General features: G+C 39.6%; 1 protein-coding gene across 1 annotated transcript; it reads right to left on the minus strand.

Moving 5' to 3' along the window:
• Nucleotides 1-5,548: 5,548 nt before the first annotated feature.
• LOC138901940 (uncharacterized) lies at nucleotides 5,549-6,175 on the minus strand. The gene has a single exon (XM_070189740.1). The coding sequence runs from the start codon at nucleotides 6,173-6,175 to the stop codon at nucleotides 5,549-5,551; it is 627 nt and encodes a 208-aa protein (XP_070045841.1).
• Nucleotides 6,176-19,353: the final 13,178 nt, after the last annotated feature.

Consider the following 19,353-nt stretch of genomic DNA (forward strand, 5'->3'; position numbering starts at 1 on the left):
ATCTACTTTTACACCAACAATTGCTACATCATCTCCACCGGCCGCACTTGACCACGAAGAAGGTGTTCCTTTTCCACAATCCCCAGTTCATGGAAATTTGGGGTAAAATTATGCTGCCCCTTCTGAAGATCCACAAAGGAGGAGGAATGTTACTCTTTCGGTCTCTACCGGATGCAACTTGCTCCCAGCCGGTGGAGATTTCTAATTATCTAAAGCCTTTGGCTTCAGATAAAGATTGGAAAAAGATTCAGTCACTCTCGGGAGAGCGTTTGTTGAACAACGCCATGCACAACGCCGCGCGGTACGTTCCTTTCTTCCTTTATTACTCTTTCTATTTTTGTGTATGAACATATCCTGAATTTTACCCTTCTTACTTTGTAGGCCAACTTTATTGCTTCCGAGGGCCTTCAGAGGTTGATCCTTAAAAAGGAAGAGATTACCTCCGCACGAGATCAGCTTTTGGCAGAGAAGGAGCAACATGTCGCTTTCCTTTCGGAACTGGAAGCCAAAGCTACTGAGACTGTTGTATTGGAGGCTCGTTTGCGGTAAAGAGAGCAAGAAGTGGTAACCCTTAGTCAAGAAATTGGACCGCTGAGGGCTAGATTTGATGAAGCCAGGGCCAAATGGGCTGAAGTCCATAACATCGTTCTTGCTGCAGCCGAACGCGAGGCTGCCTCCTCTAAAAGAGTGATAAACTTAGAGGCAGCCTTGAACTCCAAAATTGAAGAGCATGTTGCTACGAGGGAGAAATATGCCCAACTGGAAGAGAAGTACAGGAAAACTATCGAGCATAATAGGCTTTTTAGTTTAATTGTCTGTGACCTTGGTGTTAGCCTCAAATCTGCTAGGTTTGCCCAGGAAAACCTATCTATCAAGGTAACCCAACTCAAAGAAGAATTTAAGCGCCAAGCGGCTTCCCTCGTTGTTGAGAAAACTTACGCTATGTACATCATGAGGAGAAAAACCTTGGAAGAGTCCAAAGCTAGTGTCATTGATTTTGATACCGAAATTGTTAAGGTCTGATGCACCTGGTCCTTCTGGTTCCGATTTCGAGTTCTTGGGAACTGAAGAAGAATCGTAAGATGATGATACTGAAGGCCAAACTGGTGAAAATGTGAGCCATCGGTGGGTACGTCTACTTCTCCGGGGGGCGCAGACACTTATCTTCCTCCTGGTTTCAGAGATACTGTTGTTTAGCTTTTGTTTTCTTTTTCCAATTCTTGTACCTGTGCCGTTTTGACATGTTTTTGTAAGTAAAAACATCTTTTTCTCAAGTATTATTTGAGTCTTCCATTCGTTTGAATATTCATGCAAGTATTTAATCTTTGCATTTTCTTCCTTTTGCTTAAGAATTTTGCGCAAGCTTTTCTGTTTTGTGTCTTATTATGTGAAGCCTTGGGTGTATTCTCCTCGAAAGCATTTTGGCTATGGGCATTAGCCCTTTTTCGTGAGGGCTTTGAGAAGTATTTGTGCAAGTTTACTTTTTGCGTCCTTTCGTATACGGCTTCGGGTGTATCTTTCCCCGAAGTCATTTTGATTTCGGGCATAAATTCTTCCGGAACGAACCCTTTAACGTGAGGGTTTTTATAAAAGAGGGCCCTCTTATTTTTACGGTGCTCTTGAAGAGGATTTCTCCTGTTCATTATGGCACTAGCATTTGAAGTACTTGTTTAACTTTCAAATGACAAAGACAATTCATCATTCAGACAAGAAACTAGATAAAAACAAAAGGACTTCATTTTATTCCTTCTATTTTCAAAATTTACATAAGCATTTGCTATGCTGAAAACAAATTACCATTACTTGTGGCTAACTTGTATAACTTATTTCTACGGGGCTGGCTGCGCAGTCCCCGGTTCCGATGATGCAATTATATTTCTGGTTTTTCGTTTCCCATTCGACGTGGCAGCCATTGTTTCTGTATCTTCATATCATCCCCCCCCAGTGTTCGAATACGAAGAGTGCGAATTGGAACACCGGAAGTCTTATATCTTTGAAGATTCCACAAATGCATTGCTAGATAATCCTTAACTTGGTAGCACACTTTGCTTCCCCTTAGGATTTTATGCTATCGTGCGAAGGACAATCTAACAACCCTCTAGTGGTTTGTGCTCGTGAACGATCGGGTAACCTTTGCTCAATAGCAAACTTAACTGCCTGGTGGGAATTTGCTATAGAGTAAAAGATTATCTAACCATCCCCGAGTGGATCTTTACTTGTGTGCCTTGCTATTAAAGGTATTATTGCTCTTGTCTTCATAGTATGCTTTCTGTTTCTGCCTCGTTAAAAACCTTGCCAGAAAAACCCAACTGGGACAAAAACTGAACGAAGCAAAAAAGAGTGCAGCACATATTTTTTGGTCGGATAATGTTCATCAGCAATAATATCTTTTGAGGTGTGCCACGTTCCAATTGCTAGGCAACTTTTCTCCATTTTGGTTTTCCAACTCGTATGAACCTTTCCTGGTAATAGCTGAAACTGGTAGGGGCCTTCCTATGTTGGACCTAGCTTCCCCGCGTTGAGCTCCCGGGTGTTTTGAGTTACTTTCCTTAGGACCAAGTCTCCTACTTTGAAATAATAGAGGTTGGCTCTTTGATAATAATACCACTCCATTCCCTGCTTTTGAGATACCATTCTTACATGCGCCAAGTCTGTGCGTTCATCGAGCAGTTCCAAGTTGACTAACATTGCTTCGTTGTTCGATTCTTCATCTGCCTGGAAATATCTCAAGGTGTCTTCCCCTACTTCTACCGGGATTAAAGCTTTTGCACCGTACACGAGGGAGAAAGCGGTTTCCCTTGTGCTCGACTTGGCCGTAGTCCGGTATGCCCATAGAACTCCGGATAATTCCTCGGGCCAGTTACCCTTAGCCGCTTCCAACCTTTCTTGAGGTTTTGAATAATCACTTTGTTCTTCGACTCCGCTTGTCCGTTTGCGCTCGGATGGTAGGGCAAAGATGTGATCCTCTTTATTTTTAAATCTTGGAGGAACTTTGTAATTTTTGTGCCGATAAACGGTGGCCCATTATCGCATGCTATCTCTTTTGGTATTCCGAACCTGCAAATTATATTTTCCCACATGAAAACCACCACTTCGCGTTCTCCGATCTTCTGATAAGGACCTGCTTCCACCAACTTAGAAAACTAGTCAGTCAAAATTAAAAAAAATCTTACCTTTTCGGGAGCCGGTGGCAGTGGTCCGACGATGTCCATCCCCCATTTCATGAACTGCCACGGGGATAAAACTTAATGTAAGGGTTCTGCCAGTTGATGCACTAGTGGTGCGTAGCTTTGACACTTATCACATTTCCGTATATAGTCTTTTGAGTCTTGTTACATGCGGGGCCAATAATATTCTGCTCTTACCAACTTTAGCACTAAGGAATCTGCGTCTTAGTAGTTGTCGAATATCCATGTGTGAACCTCTCTCATGACATATTTAGCTTCAGATGCTCCTAAGAATCGGGCCAGCGGGCCTTAAAAAGATTTTCTATACAATTGGCCTCTCTTAAAGCTATATCGCGTTGCTTTGGCGCGCAACGCCTGGGATGCTTTACGGTATTCAGGTAGCTTCCTGTGTTCGAGGTAATCGATGATTTCATTCCTCCAGTCCCATACCAAATTAGTCGAATTTACCTCATAGCAACCATTTGTATCCAGGACTGAGTTCATCAGTTGTACTACCGTCCCGGACTCCGATCCCTTTATTTTCGTCGATGATCCTAGGTTTGCCAATGCATATTCTTCTGCATTATCTTCCCTTGGTATATGAGTAATTGACCACTCCCGGAATCGTGCCAACTGAGCCTGAACCTTTACCACGTATTGTTGCATATGCTCCTCTTTGGTCTCGAAGATCCCGTAGACCTGATCTACCACCAACTGTGAGTCGCATTTGATTTAGTTAAGTCCCCGAGCCAATTCGAGCCTTGTAATCAAAGCTTCGTACTCTGCTTTATTGTTAGTTAATGGGACCGTTCTGATGGCTTGCCTTAGAGTTTCCCCCGAAGGCGTGATTAAGACTATACCAAGCCCGAACCCTTTTACATTGGAATCTCCGTCCGTAAATAGGGTCAGAACCTCTGAAGTCGATTCTTACACCATTAGTGCCTCCTTGGTTGCCAGAGGCAATAATCCCAAACTGAAATCGGCCACAAGTCAGCCAAGACTTGTGACTTAATTGCAGTCCTCGATTTATATTTTATGTCGAACTCACTCATTTCTGATAACACTTTTCTGATAACCGGGAAATGAACCTGCTCAAAGCTTCCAATCTCCCTGTAAACCTTTGGACTTCCTTCATGTTTGTTAGTTGGTCCGGGATGTCGTCTATGGCCTTGATCTTATCGGGGTTTAATTCAATTCCCATTTGTGATACCAGAAATCTAGAAACTTACCAGAGCTGACCCCGAACGCGCATTTCTCGGGATTAAGTTTCATATTATGCTTCCTTAGGATGTCAAAAGTTTCTTGCAGATTATTAAGATGATCACCTGCATTTAAAGACTTAACAAGCATATTGTCTATATAAACTTTTATAGTTTTTCCTATTTGAATTTCAAACATCTTGTTCACGAGCCATTGATAAGTGGCTCCGACATTTTTCAACCCGAAGGGTATCACATTATAGCAATATATACCGAAATTCGTTATAATCATTAGTCTTTTCCTGATCCTCCGGGTTCTTCTTAATTTGGTTGTACCCGAAATAAGCATCGAGAAAACTCATTAACTCATGCTCGGTCGTGGCATCAATTATTTGATCGATGTTAAGCAGTGGGAACGAGTCTTTCGTGCATGCCTCGTTAAGATCTTTATAATCTACACACATGCGAAACTTATTGTTATTCTAAGGAACTACTACTAGATTGGCTAGCCAGTCTGGATATCTTACCTCTCGGATCGAACCAATATTAAGTAAGCGGGTTACCTCTTCTTTAACGAATTTATTGCTTGCTTTGGCAATCGGGCATTTCTTTCATCTTACCGGAGGTATATTGAGATCCAAGCTTAACTTGTGTACGGCTACCTCTGTCGGGATGCCTATCATATCCTCATGTGACCATGCAAAATAATCGGCATTAGATTTAAGGAATTTAATAAAGTCGGACATGAGTTCTGGGTGCAGTCCTGCCCCCAAGTGGAATTTCCTTTCTAGGAATTCTTCGAACAATGCCACTTGCTCCAGCTCTTCCGTTGTGGACTTCGTTGCATTTGTCTCTTCTGGAACTTGGAAATATCTCGGCACATGATAATATTTCGACACCTCTACCCCGGTCTAACTTCATCTAGGTCGGGAGTGGGTGTCGGTCCCTGCAATTGCTATGCCACGTGTTCCTTTCCTTTGCTACTCGAGACCGAAATTTCATTCATCTCCCTTACTGCCGGTTGATCACTCTTATTTGCTTAATTCCTTCGGGCGTTGGAAACTTCAGCAATTGATGATACGTTAATGGTACAACTTTCATCTCATGCAACCATGGCCTTCCCAGAATGATGTTGTATCCCATATCACCATCTACCACTTCGAAAAGAGTTGTTTTTATTACTCATTCAGCGTTCATGAGTAATGCAATTTCTCCCCGGGTTGTCACACTTGCGAGGTTGAATCCGGCAAGGAGCTTTGTGGCTAGAATAAAGCTTCCGGTGAGTTTAGCTTGCTCCAATACTCTCCATTGTATGATATTAGCTGAACTTCCTAGATTCACTACAACATGTTTAATCTTAAAATATAGCACATTTAAAGAAATTAGCAGTGCGTCGTTGTGTGGTAGTAGAAATTCGTCTGCGTCCTCATCCGTAAAAATTATATCGTCTTCCCGAAGACTTTTGATATGCGTTATTGATACTTTCATCTTCTTTGTTGCTAAAAAGGTGACCCTGTTAATCTCATTCCCTCCGAAGATAATGTTGATTGTTTGACGCGGGGGATATTCTCCTGTTTTCGAGGGTTCTGCATTATCCTGGTTATGACCATAATTGTTCTTAGCTCGGTCACTCAAGAATTCTCTGAAGTGACCATTCCTCAATAATGTTGCCACTTCTTCCCGGAGGTGTCGACAGTCCCCTGTCCAATGGTCATTCGTCCTGTGGTATTCACACCACAAGTTGGGATCCCTCTGGTTGGGATCAGATCTCATTGGTTTCGGGAACCGTGCTTCTTTGATGTTTCTCATGGCCGACACCAACTCTACTATACTGACATTGAAGTTGTAGTCCGATAACTTGGATTAAGAAGGATCCCGCGACCCTAACGCTTCTTTATCCTGCAGTGATCGATTGTTCTTACTACGATCAGTCCTTCTGTCAACATCGAACCTATCCAATGTCTGGAAACCTCTGTTGCGGCCTTCGGTACATTCGTAGGGCAAAAACTATCCCCTCGAAGTCCGTCTGTCTGTGTCATGATCTTCCTTTAATTTTTCTCTGTACTTTTCTCATCCTTTGTTCGACGATGGAAAACCAACCTAATCATCTTCGATACTTATTTTTGATCCGTACCGATTGTGGGCATCCGCCCAGGTCGTTGCTTGAAACTTGAGCAGGCTTTACTTCCATTTTCGGGAAGCGTCTGAACTCCTCGGATTCAATCCCTTGGTGAATGCTTCAGTCGCCCATTCATCCGGGACAGCCGTGAGCAACATTCTCTCATTCTGGAATCGAGTAACGAACTCTCCTAGCAGCTCGAACTCTCCTTGCACAATACTGAATATGTTGGTCTTTCGGGCTTGTACTTTTCTAGCCCCGGCATGAGCCTTGATGAAAGAATCCGCGAGCATTTCAAAGGAGTCTATAAAATGCTCGGGTAACAGCGAATACCATGTCAAGACTCCCCTCGTGAGGGTTTCTCCAAATTTCTTTAGCAACACAGATTTAATTTCGTGAGGAGCTAAATCATTTCCCTTTACCGTCATTGTGTAGGTGGTAATATGCTCCCGGGGGTCTGAAGTTCTGTCATACTTTGGCATTTCAGGCATTTTGAACCGCTTCGGGATTAACTCTGGTGATGCACTTGGCTTGTATGGCAATTGCGTATACTTTTGCGAGTTAAATCATCGTTCTCGTTATTGAGGCCGGATGCGCTACCCCCCCCCCATCGGAGCCAATTTCACCCCTGGAAGTGTTGTTGTCGACCCTCTGTGTTGTTTGATTCGCGAGAGCCCCGGGAGGAATCAGATCTCATCCGTTTGCATTATTTGAATCTCCCGAGAACTCCCGCTTTAACTCCATCATAATCTTATCTTCTCGCGTGAGGTGGCCTAGAATGATCACCTATTGCTCTTGTAAGACCCTTATCAAGTCAACGACATGTTCCTCATTAGCATCATCGGGAGTTGTCTCCCGAACATCTCGAGGATATTGCATGTCATGCATCGGTATAGTGCCATTCCCCTCATTATGGGTGTCACTGATTGAGTCCTCCAAATGAGGTTGATCCCCTCGAATCTCGGGGTTGTGCATGTTGTTAACAGTTTTATCTGTCATTTCTTATGATTTTTTCTAAGACAAAAAAATCAATACACGTTAGTAAAAAAGGCAAGGATCAATTTAATTACACGGCTATCTAGGCCCCATGGTGGGCACCAAACTGTTTACCCGTAAAACGGTACAATTGAATTTATACGTGATTTATAGACAAATGAATTAATTTAATTCTGAAATAATAAAATAATTGAAAATTATGCAATACTTAGCCTTAGGATGTAGACGAAATAGAAGAAGCAACAGTTCTGGGAACAGGGTTTACGGGCACAACAACAACGAAATCAAGAAGTCAGAAGATAAGATTGTATTGAGCTTTGTATAGAATGTAGCGTAAGTTTGTCAGAAAATTCCTTTCCTCTATAATGATAACTGAGCTCACTATTTATAGTTATGTCTAGGGAAGGAGGTCCTAGGATCGTGCCCTTCTTTAATGTCAATTATGAGGAATATTAATGAAGATGTAACGGTGAACATAAATGCCAAATTCCCTGTAATGGGTAATTGCTCTTAATGCCATGGAATATTCTCTATTAAATGATGCCAGGCGAAGATTATTTATCACATCTTTATGAGCGTTATTCTTTCCAGTGACAAACGAAACAGTTGTCCGGTCTTTGGCCATCCCCCCATCTTGGGTTCCACGTGTCCTTTTTTCTGACGGCCACGCGTCATAACATATTTTACCCTATACAATGTGATATATGGAGATAAAGTGCGTACATTCAGAAGCGGATCCAGAATTTGAAATTTATTAGTAGTTTTTACAACAATTTTAAATTAGGGTACAATAATAATTGAGTTCACAGTTAAATATTTATATATATTTAGTAAATTTCTTAATATATATACATGATCCGGTTAAAACAACTACTGGGTTCACATGATTACATGCGTCATATTGTAGATTTTCCCCTATGTATACAATATCACTACTAGAAAACTGAAAAAAGCCGTCCAAGAAAACCGACCGAAGTCGGTAAAAAATATAGGAAAACCGACCGATTTTCGATCGATTTTAATTCGTCGAAAAATAGTGATCGCTAATGTGTGGAGATCGAAGACAATCGCAATTTACGGCCGAAGTCGGTCGGTTAATTCAACTAAAGTTTGACCACTTTATCTGACAATTTTTGTTGGAAAATTAAATATACCGACCAAAATCGGTCGGTAATATGTAAATTTTTTATATTTATTATTCAAAATAAATAGGTAGTCTAGAGTGTTCATAACAGTAGAATTGGCATGCAGTCTCGCTTTCTGTTGGTAGTAGGTTTTTATGACTAACCATTATTTTCTTTCATTGTTGATCATCTTACTGTCTTGTTCTTTTTATTCTGTTTTTATATGGCTTTTTGGTACTGTCCCTTCTTGTCTATATTTTTATTAATGTGGTACTTATGTTTTCATGAGTCGAGGGTCTATTGGAAACAACCTATATATCCTCACAAGGTAGGGGTAAGGTCTGCATACACACTACCCTCCCCAGATCACACAGTGTGGGATAATACTGGGTATGTTGTTATTATTATTGTTGTTATTGTTGTTGTTGTATTTTTCAAAATAGCGACCGATGTCGGTCGGAAATATAATTATTTGATAATTTTTCATTTCTTTTTAAATTTTAACAAACCGACCGAAATTGGTCGGAATTATTAAAAAATAAATAAATAAAAAAGGTTATTTCTGACCGACTTCGGTCGGTAATTTCAATATTTTGCAGATTGCACATTGAAATTTCCGACCGAAGTTGGTCGGAAATTATGAATTTCTAGGTTTTAATATGAGAATGTTGACCGAAATCGGTCAGAAGTCGGTCGATTTTCTGGGTAATAACCAAACAGAATATGGCTGCTTTTAAGCTACACCATTTGCCAATTACAACCAATAACCATCCTATAATGGCATCATTACATTGCTTCCATTCAATCATAATTAACCAACAACAACAATTAACCAACGCCCACCACAACAACAAGACTAATAACAACCACAACAATGCTAATAACAATCACAACAACAACGCCAACCACAACAACAACAGTACAAATATTCAATAACAAAATAATATCAACAATACAATCATCATTCAAAACTATTCCAACTAAATATTCACAAGTTCAAGACTTTGTTTAGCAATACACACCATTCAAGGAGTGTTTTGTACTGCATCATCTTTATCTTCACTACCAGAAGCTTCATCATCGGCATGGTTCGAAGGATCACGACGAGAAGGATTAGCATCAAGGGAAAACTCACGAGACCGAGTAATGGAAAAAGCACCACTAACAAGAAGATTGGTCATCTTCCTCCCATATTGTTTTGCCTACAAATATAATAAACACATGTTAACTAAATTAAAATATATAAATATAGTTCGATAAAAATAGATTTAAATATTTTAAGGAATTACCAGTAGTATCCTCGCAGTCCCCATGCTCCTTGCACCTACACAGTGTAAGGAGCCACCCTTCTCAGATGCTCAGGCCTTCTTTCCCTGTTCACTCATCTTCTCAAATTTCTTAGTGGTCCATTGCCTCACCAGATCCTTTCATAAATGCGGTAGAACTTATGAAGGCTTCTTGCTCTTCTTCCGAGCAGAACAAAAGGAATCAGATAGCCTCTTACGTCATTTGAACTCAAAATTTGCAAGAACAACACTGTTATGACGGTCCTCCCAGGCACACCTAAAGTCATTTGGACCTAAAATTTTATGGAAGATTTTTACAAAACAAATACACTTCTTTTTCGAAATCAGCGTTTGTTCATAAAATTTCCAATTTTCACTTGAAGATGCATTTTGAAAATTTTCGAAAATTTGAAAAACTGCAAAAAGCAGTGTTTCAAAATTTACTCAAATCACTCACAAAGCTTCAAATACAACCCAAACTGAAATTTATGTCCAAACACAACTCTAAATTTCAAATAGCATTTTCACTTGAAAAAATTTTTCACCATTTTTTCGAATTTTACAATTCTTATGTCCAAACACCTACTTAGTCTGTAAATGAAGTGTGTAACGTTAGATGAAAATATTGTTAATATAATGCTTACATAGATAAGAATTGTTTTAAAACCTTAAATTGGTTGAAAATTTTCTCCACGAGCTCCGGTGGAAAATCACTCCAAGTCGCATAGGGTACATCATACAATCGGCCAAGAGTTTCAGTGATTATATTTGTAGTCAGACTAGGTATGAACCTGCAACATAGAAATTACATTAAATAAACAAGACTAGCTATTATAATTCAGCAAAAATAAAAAAACTAATACATAAATATTACCCATTGCCCTTAGGGCTGATGATCATCCTATGATAACGATCATACCGCACTTCCTCTGGATCATCATCCTCCGATATATCTGAAGCATGGGTAGAAGGGGAGGCATCTGGCTCAGCGCTACTATCCCGAATGCGAAGTCTAGAAATGCTAGGATACGAACTCCGTGTAGAGGGAGACAGGGTCGTTGATGAAGATGGTTACGATCTAGACCCTTGATGCGATCCAGACCACTGTTGCGATACGGGTGGCTTTAATCTAGATGGATGTGATCTAGCTGGTGGTGAAGCGAATGGAGTAGATTACGGGCATATCACCACATGGCTATATAACTGCTGACTCGGTGTACCCATGTAACTATATGCAAGAACATGTGGAGGAAGCGGGGTATAGCCCTGTGGTGGAGAATGGTAAGAATACTCCTGGGAGGGTGAATGATAGGTAGTCTGATGAGTAGATAGATGTGGTGGAAAATATATGTTCCTAGAAGATTGTTGCCGACCATCAGCCGCGGAGGGATGCAAGTGTAGAGTGGAAGGAAGCGAGGGTGTAGCACTATCCTCATGATAAATAGGCCTCTTATCTTTCCTAGACCTACCTCGACCCCTACTGGTCATCTATATAAATTAAAGAAAATGTTAGAATTGAGAATATAAATCTATATAAGTTGAGAGCTCTTGAAAAAACTAACATACTAGTCGTCTTTGAAGTATCCTTCGCCCTCATTTTCTTTGATTGTTATTTCCTCCATATCAACTTCTTCTAATATGCGTTGAGGATGCTTCAAGTCATTTTCTAACTGATCATCCACCATTTGGTTAACACTTAAGATATTGTTTTGGTAAGCAACATCTAGCACATTCTCAACTTCCACCCTACCAACATGCTTAGTTTTGATTACAACAAACCAATCAGCCTTATCCCTCCGCAATAGATATGGATCATAATACACTTGCCTAACTTTTTCTGCAATTATAAAAGGATCATAGCGATCATACTCCCTCTTTTTATTAACCTCAATTATGCCTCTTCTAGGTGTTGGGTCAAACTACTTGCATCGGAAAAGTATGATCTTCTTATTTGGCCAACCTGAATATGATAATTTTAGAATCTCTTTGATCATACCATAATAATCATTTTCCCCATCCTGGTTGCCTTCACCACCTTTGACACACACCCCACTGTTATTGCTTTTTCTTTTTTATACTTGGAGCATTCCTCGGTGTGAAATTTGTAACCTTTCACAAAATACATAGACATAATTGTAACCGTAGGTGTAAATCCCCAAGATATATCTTTCAAAAATTGATTAACATCGTTGTTTGGATTATTGACCTATATGTAGGGTTAAATAAATCACTAAGTGACCAAGTATGTATATTCACATGTGAGAAAGTATGTAAGATGCACTTACACGCTCTTTAAACCATGCCTCAAATGTAGAATATACAACATCATGGCCAAAGTGACTCATGAAGTCACTGAGCAACACATTGAAAATTTTGTTAGTTGCATCAACCAAATTAAATAGTAGTACATGTAAATTAATCTTACATCAATACTTACTTAAGAAAGGGTTGAACTTCTGAGACAATTTAGCAACACATGATTTGAAGCTGATTTGTACTCCATACTACTTAGGCCCCTTTTTGATCGATCTTTAGAACCTCGGCCTGGTTGATTAAATATGGACATTGGTGGATATAATGAATCATTCAAAATCATGACATTGTGCTAATTGGGCCTATTTTTAGCACATGGCACATAAGTGTCGAAGTAATAAGAACAAAAATGGGCAGTTTCCTTTGAAAGATAGGCTTCGCATATGGATCTTTCAATCATATTCCTCTAACAAATTGTTTACACTTGCCGATAGTCCTGCACATTGTCATAGTAGACGATAATGTTAAAGAAAATTACAAGAATGAATCAGGGTTTGATTATTACCTCTCGAATGGATACATCCACCTGCATTGAACCGACCCTCCAAGTCGCACCTCGTGTTGGAATGTGTTCCATCACATCAAAGAAACTACATGAAAAAATCCTTTCCAGCTTATTACTTATTACAAGAATGTTCCGATTCATTTGAAATAGGGTTTCTTCCCTTAATGTGGTAGAACATAAGTCTTTGAAGAGCAAACTTATCTTTGTGATGGGTTTTCAGATATTTTCAGGCAAACCACAAAATGCAATAGGGATTAAAGTTTCCATGAAGATATGACAGTCATGACTTTTCATATGAGTCAACTTTCCTTCAACCATATTGGCACGTATTCCCAGGTTCAAAACATAACCCTCATGCATCTTTAGGTTGTAACCCGCTCAGCAATCTGTTGTCTTTGTTCCAAAGTAAATGTGTAGCTGGCCTTGGGCTTGAATACCTTATCATTTTTCACTGACTGCAAATGTAATTCAGGTCGCCTGCAATATTCTTGTAAGTCCAGTCTAGCCTTCGGGTTATCTTTTATCTTATTCTTATAATTCATTATTGTGTTGAACAAATTGTCAAAATACTTCTTCTCAATATGCATAACATCAAGATTGTGTTAGAGAAGATTATCCTTCCAATATGGAAACTCCCAAAATATGCTATGTTTTTTCCAGTTATGAGTAACACCATATCCAGAAAATCTAGAAGGTGGGACCTCGATAACTTTAGTGAAGTTATGAACCCACTCCCTAATTTCCTCACCGGACAAAATTGGAGGTGGAAAATCATGTTCAACTGTATTCTTTTTGAATGCATTCTTCATCCTTCTGAACTCATGATCAACTGGCAAGAACTGACGATGACAATCAAACCATGACTGTTATCGGCCATGTCTTAAAGTGAACACTTTACCATTTTCCATGCAGTAAGGACATGCTAACTTTCCAGCAGTCATCCACCCAGACAACATTTTATACGCATGAAAATCATTAATGGTCCATATTAAATCAGCACGTAAGTTGAAAATTTGCTTAGTTGATATGTCATATGTCTCAACTCCATCATACCACAACTGTTTTAGCTCATCAATAAGAGGTTGCAAATATACATCAATCAAACTCTTTGAATTGCGGGGATCTGGAATAACACAATCTAAAAAAATATATGGACTAGTCATACACATTTCAAGTGCAAGATTATATGGCGTAATAAAGACGGCCCACATGAATATGGTGTTGCAGAAATAAAAAATGGCGTGAAATCATCAACACACAAACCCAACCGAACATTCCTCAGTTCACTAGCATAATCCGGATATGTCCTATCAAAATGCTACCAAGCTTCCCCATATGAAGGATGGCACATAACACCGGGTGGCCTTCTATTTTTATAGTGTCATTTCTTATGAGGAGCGGAACTCATCGATGTGTACAACCTCTTTAATCTAGGAATAAGAGGTAAATAATGCATCGACTTCACAACAACCTTCTTCCCGCTGGAAACCCGCTTAAAATGAGGTTTTTCACAAAATTTAGTACTTTCTAAATCTGCGTCACTCTTATAATACAACATGCAACCATCTTCACAACAATCGATTCTCATAGACGAGAGTCATAACTTAGAAACCAATCTTTTAGCCTTATAGAAATCTTCAGGTATGTTGAAAGTTGGGTCAACTAGTTCACTCATAAGGCCAATGAAAGAATCCATTCCCATTTAAGAAATATTGGTATCTGATTTGATACTTAATAATCTAACCGCAACAGATAGCTGAGAGTGCATACTCCCTTCATTTAGTGGACGAATATCGGCCTCTAACTGTTCATAAAAATATATTGCCTCTTCGTTAGGAATTTGTTCAACACTTTCATGGGGTTCAAACTAGAAGTACATCCCAAAAGCATCCGCAATAATTTCATGATATCTAGGATGTTAAACGTTATTCTCCACCGACCTACTACTGTCACGACCCAAAAATTCACTAGTCATAATGGCACCTATTTCGACCCGCTAGGTAAGCCAACTAACAGTCAATACAAATCAAATGAGATTTATAGGAAAATAGTGAAGAATTATCTGAACCTTTATATAGTAATCCAAGGACCGGTAGTACGAATTATGAGCTTCTAAGAATTTAAAATTTACAAAGCTGATACTGTCATGACCCAAAATCCTAACCTGTCGTGATGGCGCCTATCTCGATACTAGGCAAGCCAAAAATCTCAATAAACCAAAACTTCTCTTTAAGGTTGAAAATATAATATTTAAATAAAATACAAATACTCCCCAAAACGTGGTGTCACTGAGTACATGAGCATCTACTATGAATACAAGTCTGGAAAATATAGTCTATAATAGTCTGAGACCAAATACAGTAAACAAAGAGATAGAGAAGGAGAGACAAGGTCTGTGGAATATGGCAGCTACCTCAAAATCTCCTGAAAATCAACTGCGTGAAAGGATCAACACCCGCTATGTCCGGGAACACTTGGATCTGCACACGAAGTGCAGGGTGTAGTATGAGTACAACCAACTCAGCAAGTAACAATAATAAATAAGGAACTGAAGATAGTAACGAGCTACACAGTTATGGTTCATTTCCAGTAATTCCAGCAAAGAATAGACATGCTACCAAATATGGCAGTTTAATGTCAAATCAATTTTTATACAGTTCCTGTTCATGTAACCCGTATATCAACAATCTTTCAGAGATTTCACAACAATGACAGATAGCAACTAAGTGCAACAAGAAATGAAAATCAAGTACAACCTCTTAGGACAACAATCACTCACTGGGCTCACAGTCCTCATCACTCCCTGGGCTGCCAGCCCTCATCACTCACTCTCAATGGGTACCCGCGCTCACTGGGGTGTACAGACTCCGGAGGAGCTCCTACAGCCCAAGCGCTATAATTTGCACGGAAAACTCACGTGCCATAATATAAATATCTGGATCCGCACGGCCAACTCACGTGCTATAGTATAATATAAGGATCCGCACGGCCAACTCACATGCTATAGTATAATATAAGGATCTGCACGGCCAACTCACATGTTGTACGGACAACTCACATGCTATGATATCAATATCTCACAATTAGGCCCTCGGTCTCTCTCAGTCATAAATCTCTCCAGTCTCTCGGGCTCTCATTAATCATGAAATCAGCCCAAACAACAATGATATGATGTATCAATAATAATAACAGAGACTGAGATAAAATGTGCAAGTAAAAACTGAGACTGAGTACATATAGCATTTAGCAGGCAATTCAACAAGTACACGACCTCTGTGGGTCCCAACAGTACTATCACATAGTCTAAGCATAATTTCTAACATGATTTACAGTCAAATCTTATCAACACATAGAGAGCATATAACTAACAACAAATTATTCAACTTCACAGTTTTCCCGAAACGGACCAAGTCACAATCCCCTCGGTGCACACCCACACTCCCGTCACCTAGCATGTGCGCCACCTTCAAAATAATCACATGATACCAAAATCCGGGGTTTAATACCCTCAGGACCAGATTTAAAATTGTTACTTACCTCAAAACGTGAAACCCTTTACTTTGCTATGCCTTTGCCTCGCAAATCGACCTCTGAATGCCTCGAATCTAATCACAAATAATTCGTTTCAGTCAATAAAATTTATTGGAATTAATTCCATAAGAAAATACTAATTTTTCATAAAAATCCGAAATTTAGCTAAAAAATCACCCGTGGGGTCCACGTCTCGGAACCCAACAAAAGTTACAAAATCTGAAAGCTCATTCAACCACGAGTCTACCCATACCTATTTTAGCAAAATCCGACCTCAACTCGACCCTCAAATCTACAAATCTTATTTCCAAATTTCTAAGTTCTAATCTCCGATTTACACCTCAAAATCATGTAATCTAGTCGGATTATTCGATGATAATCTAGAAGGAAATTGCAGCAGTTGTTGTAGTTCAATTTTTGATCCGTTAACCATCCGAAACTCACCTGAGGCCCTCGGGACCTCAACCAAATATATCAACAAGTCCTAAAACATCATACGAACTTAGTCAAATCCTCAAATCACCTCAAACAACGCTAAAACCATGAATTACGCCCCAATTCAAGCCTATTGAACTTTGAAATTTCTAATTTCTACAAATAACGCCGAAATCTATCAAATCACTCAGATTGACCTCAAATTTTGCACAAGTCATAAATGACATAACATACCTATTAAAAGTTTCAAAATCGGATTTTGACCCCGATATCAAAAGTCAACCCCTCGGTCAAACTTTTCAAAAATTCAACTTTCGTCATTTCAAGTCTAATTCCTCTACGGACCTCCAAAAATGCTTCAGACACGCTCCTAAGTCCGAAATCATCATACGAAGCTATTGGAATTATCGAAATTCGAATCCGAGGTCGTTTACACATAGGTCTATATCCGGTCTACTTTTCTAACTTAAATGTTTTTTTTTTCAATTATGAGACTAAGTATCTCATTTCACTCCGAATTCCTTCCAGACCCGAAACAACTAACCCGATAAGTCATAAATCAATAGCAAGGCATAAATTGAACAGTAAATGGGGAAATGGGGTTATAATATTCAAAACGACATGCCGGGTTGTTACAAATACAATTAAACACATCATCTGTTTAAAAGTTTACATAAGCAGATTAGCAAGATCTAAATCTACCAAGGACAAGTGGCATCCATAACTGGAACGCAGGTACATCTTCAATTCTAGCTCCCGACATACTGAGTGACTCCAGCTCCAAAATATGCACGCAAGGTGCAGAAGTGTAGTATGAGTACAACATCAATGTTTCTCAACATTCCATCAGATTTAATTTAATCAGGTTATAGTAAATTAAATATTGGTTTCTAACATTTATTTCCATATTCTTAGTATCTAGAAGTCAAGTAAGACATGAAGCAAGAAGCTCACGCAACTCTACAAGGCACAATTTATAGCATTATTTACCGTCGAGCATGATTAACCCTGGCACATGCATATATGTTCGTCACTTCATATATGTATCACCCCCACATGTAGCAAATAATGTCAAATAGTAGAAAACATTCCCTCAACAAGGTTAGGCAAGACACTTACCTCAGACAATCCAAGTCGATACCCTAGAAGCGCCATCCCGCTCAAATCATCTTTTGAACGGCTCGAAACTAGCCACAAACAATTTGATACAATCAACACGAGCTAAAGGAATCAATTCCATAAGGAAATACTAAGTTCTTAATCAAAAGTCAAAAGATCAACTCAAAAGATGTCCTCCGGGCCCACGTCTCGAAATCTGATAAAAGTTAGAAAATTCGAAAGTCCAACCAACCACGAGTCTAACCATACCAAATTTATCAAAATTCGACACCAATTCGATACCCAAATCCCCAATTTAAACTCTCCAAATCCCTAGCCTCAACTCCCAAAATTGCACCTCAAAACCACACAATCTAGGTGGGAAATTCAATGGGGAAACATAATTATTGAATAAATTTTACCACAAGTGACTTACCTCAAGAATCCCTTCGAAACCCCTCTCAAAAATTGCCTAATCCCGAGATTGGAATGTTCAAAACAAAGAAAAATCACGGAACCGTCGATTTTAATATTATGCCTAGGCTTCTTTGCTTTTGCGAACAAATTAGCTGCTTTTGCGGCATCGCTTCTGCGGAACCAGCTGAAAACTCAACCCTCACACATGCGGACAAAATATCCACTTCTGCGACATCACAGGAGTGAGCCACCATCCGCTCCTGCGCGATACCTCGCTCCTGCGCTCCAGCTCATCGCACATGAGCCCAAATCGATGCTTCTGCGATCTTCCTCACCCAACTCTCACCTCGCTTCTGTGACTCTTTTGTCGCTTCTTTGACCATCGTACCTACCCAAAACCAGTCGTAGGTGCGATCACACTAGATCCTAGCACCAGCAGCCTTAGCCAAAATTGATCCAAACGATCCGAACCTCGTCTGAAACTCTTCCGTGCCACTTGGGACCCCGTCTGAATATACCAACTAGTCCAATAACATAACGCGAACCTAGTCAAGGCGTCAAATCACGCATTATAACATCAAAATGATGAATCATACCTCAAATCAAAATTAATGAACTTTGAACTTTTAACTACCAAAACGCGCGCCGAAACATATTAAATCATGTCCAATTGACCCCAAATTTTGCACATAAGCCACAAATGACACAACGGACCTACTCCAACTCCCGAAACCCCAATCCGAGCCCAGTAACCACAAAGTCCACTCTCGGTCAAACTTTTAAATTTCTAACTTTCACCATTTCAAGCCTAATTCAACTACAGACCTCTAAATCACAATCCGATCGCGCTCCTAAGTCCGAAATCACCCAACGGAGTTAACAGAACCATCGAAACTCTATTTTGGAGCCATTGACACACGAGTCAGCATCCAATCAACCTTTTCCAACTTAAAGCTTTAAACATGAAATTCATTCTTCCAAATCACTTCTGAAATCCTGAACATCAAAACCGACGATTCACACAAGTCATAATACATCATACGATGTTGATATAGACTTTAAATAGCTGAACAGAATGCAAATGCTCAAAATGACTAGCTGGGTCATTACAACTACTTTCACCAACAACTACATTATGAAATACACCATCACTACCATCAACC

Source organism: Nicotiana tomentosiformis, chromosome 11 (genome assembly GCF_000390325.3).
Source record: "Nicotiana tomentosiformis chromosome 11, ASM39032v3, whole genome shotgun sequence".
NCBI classification, from domain to species: domain Eukaryota; kingdom Viridiplantae; phylum Streptophyta; class Magnoliopsida; order Solanales; family Solanaceae; genus Nicotiana; species Nicotiana tomentosiformis.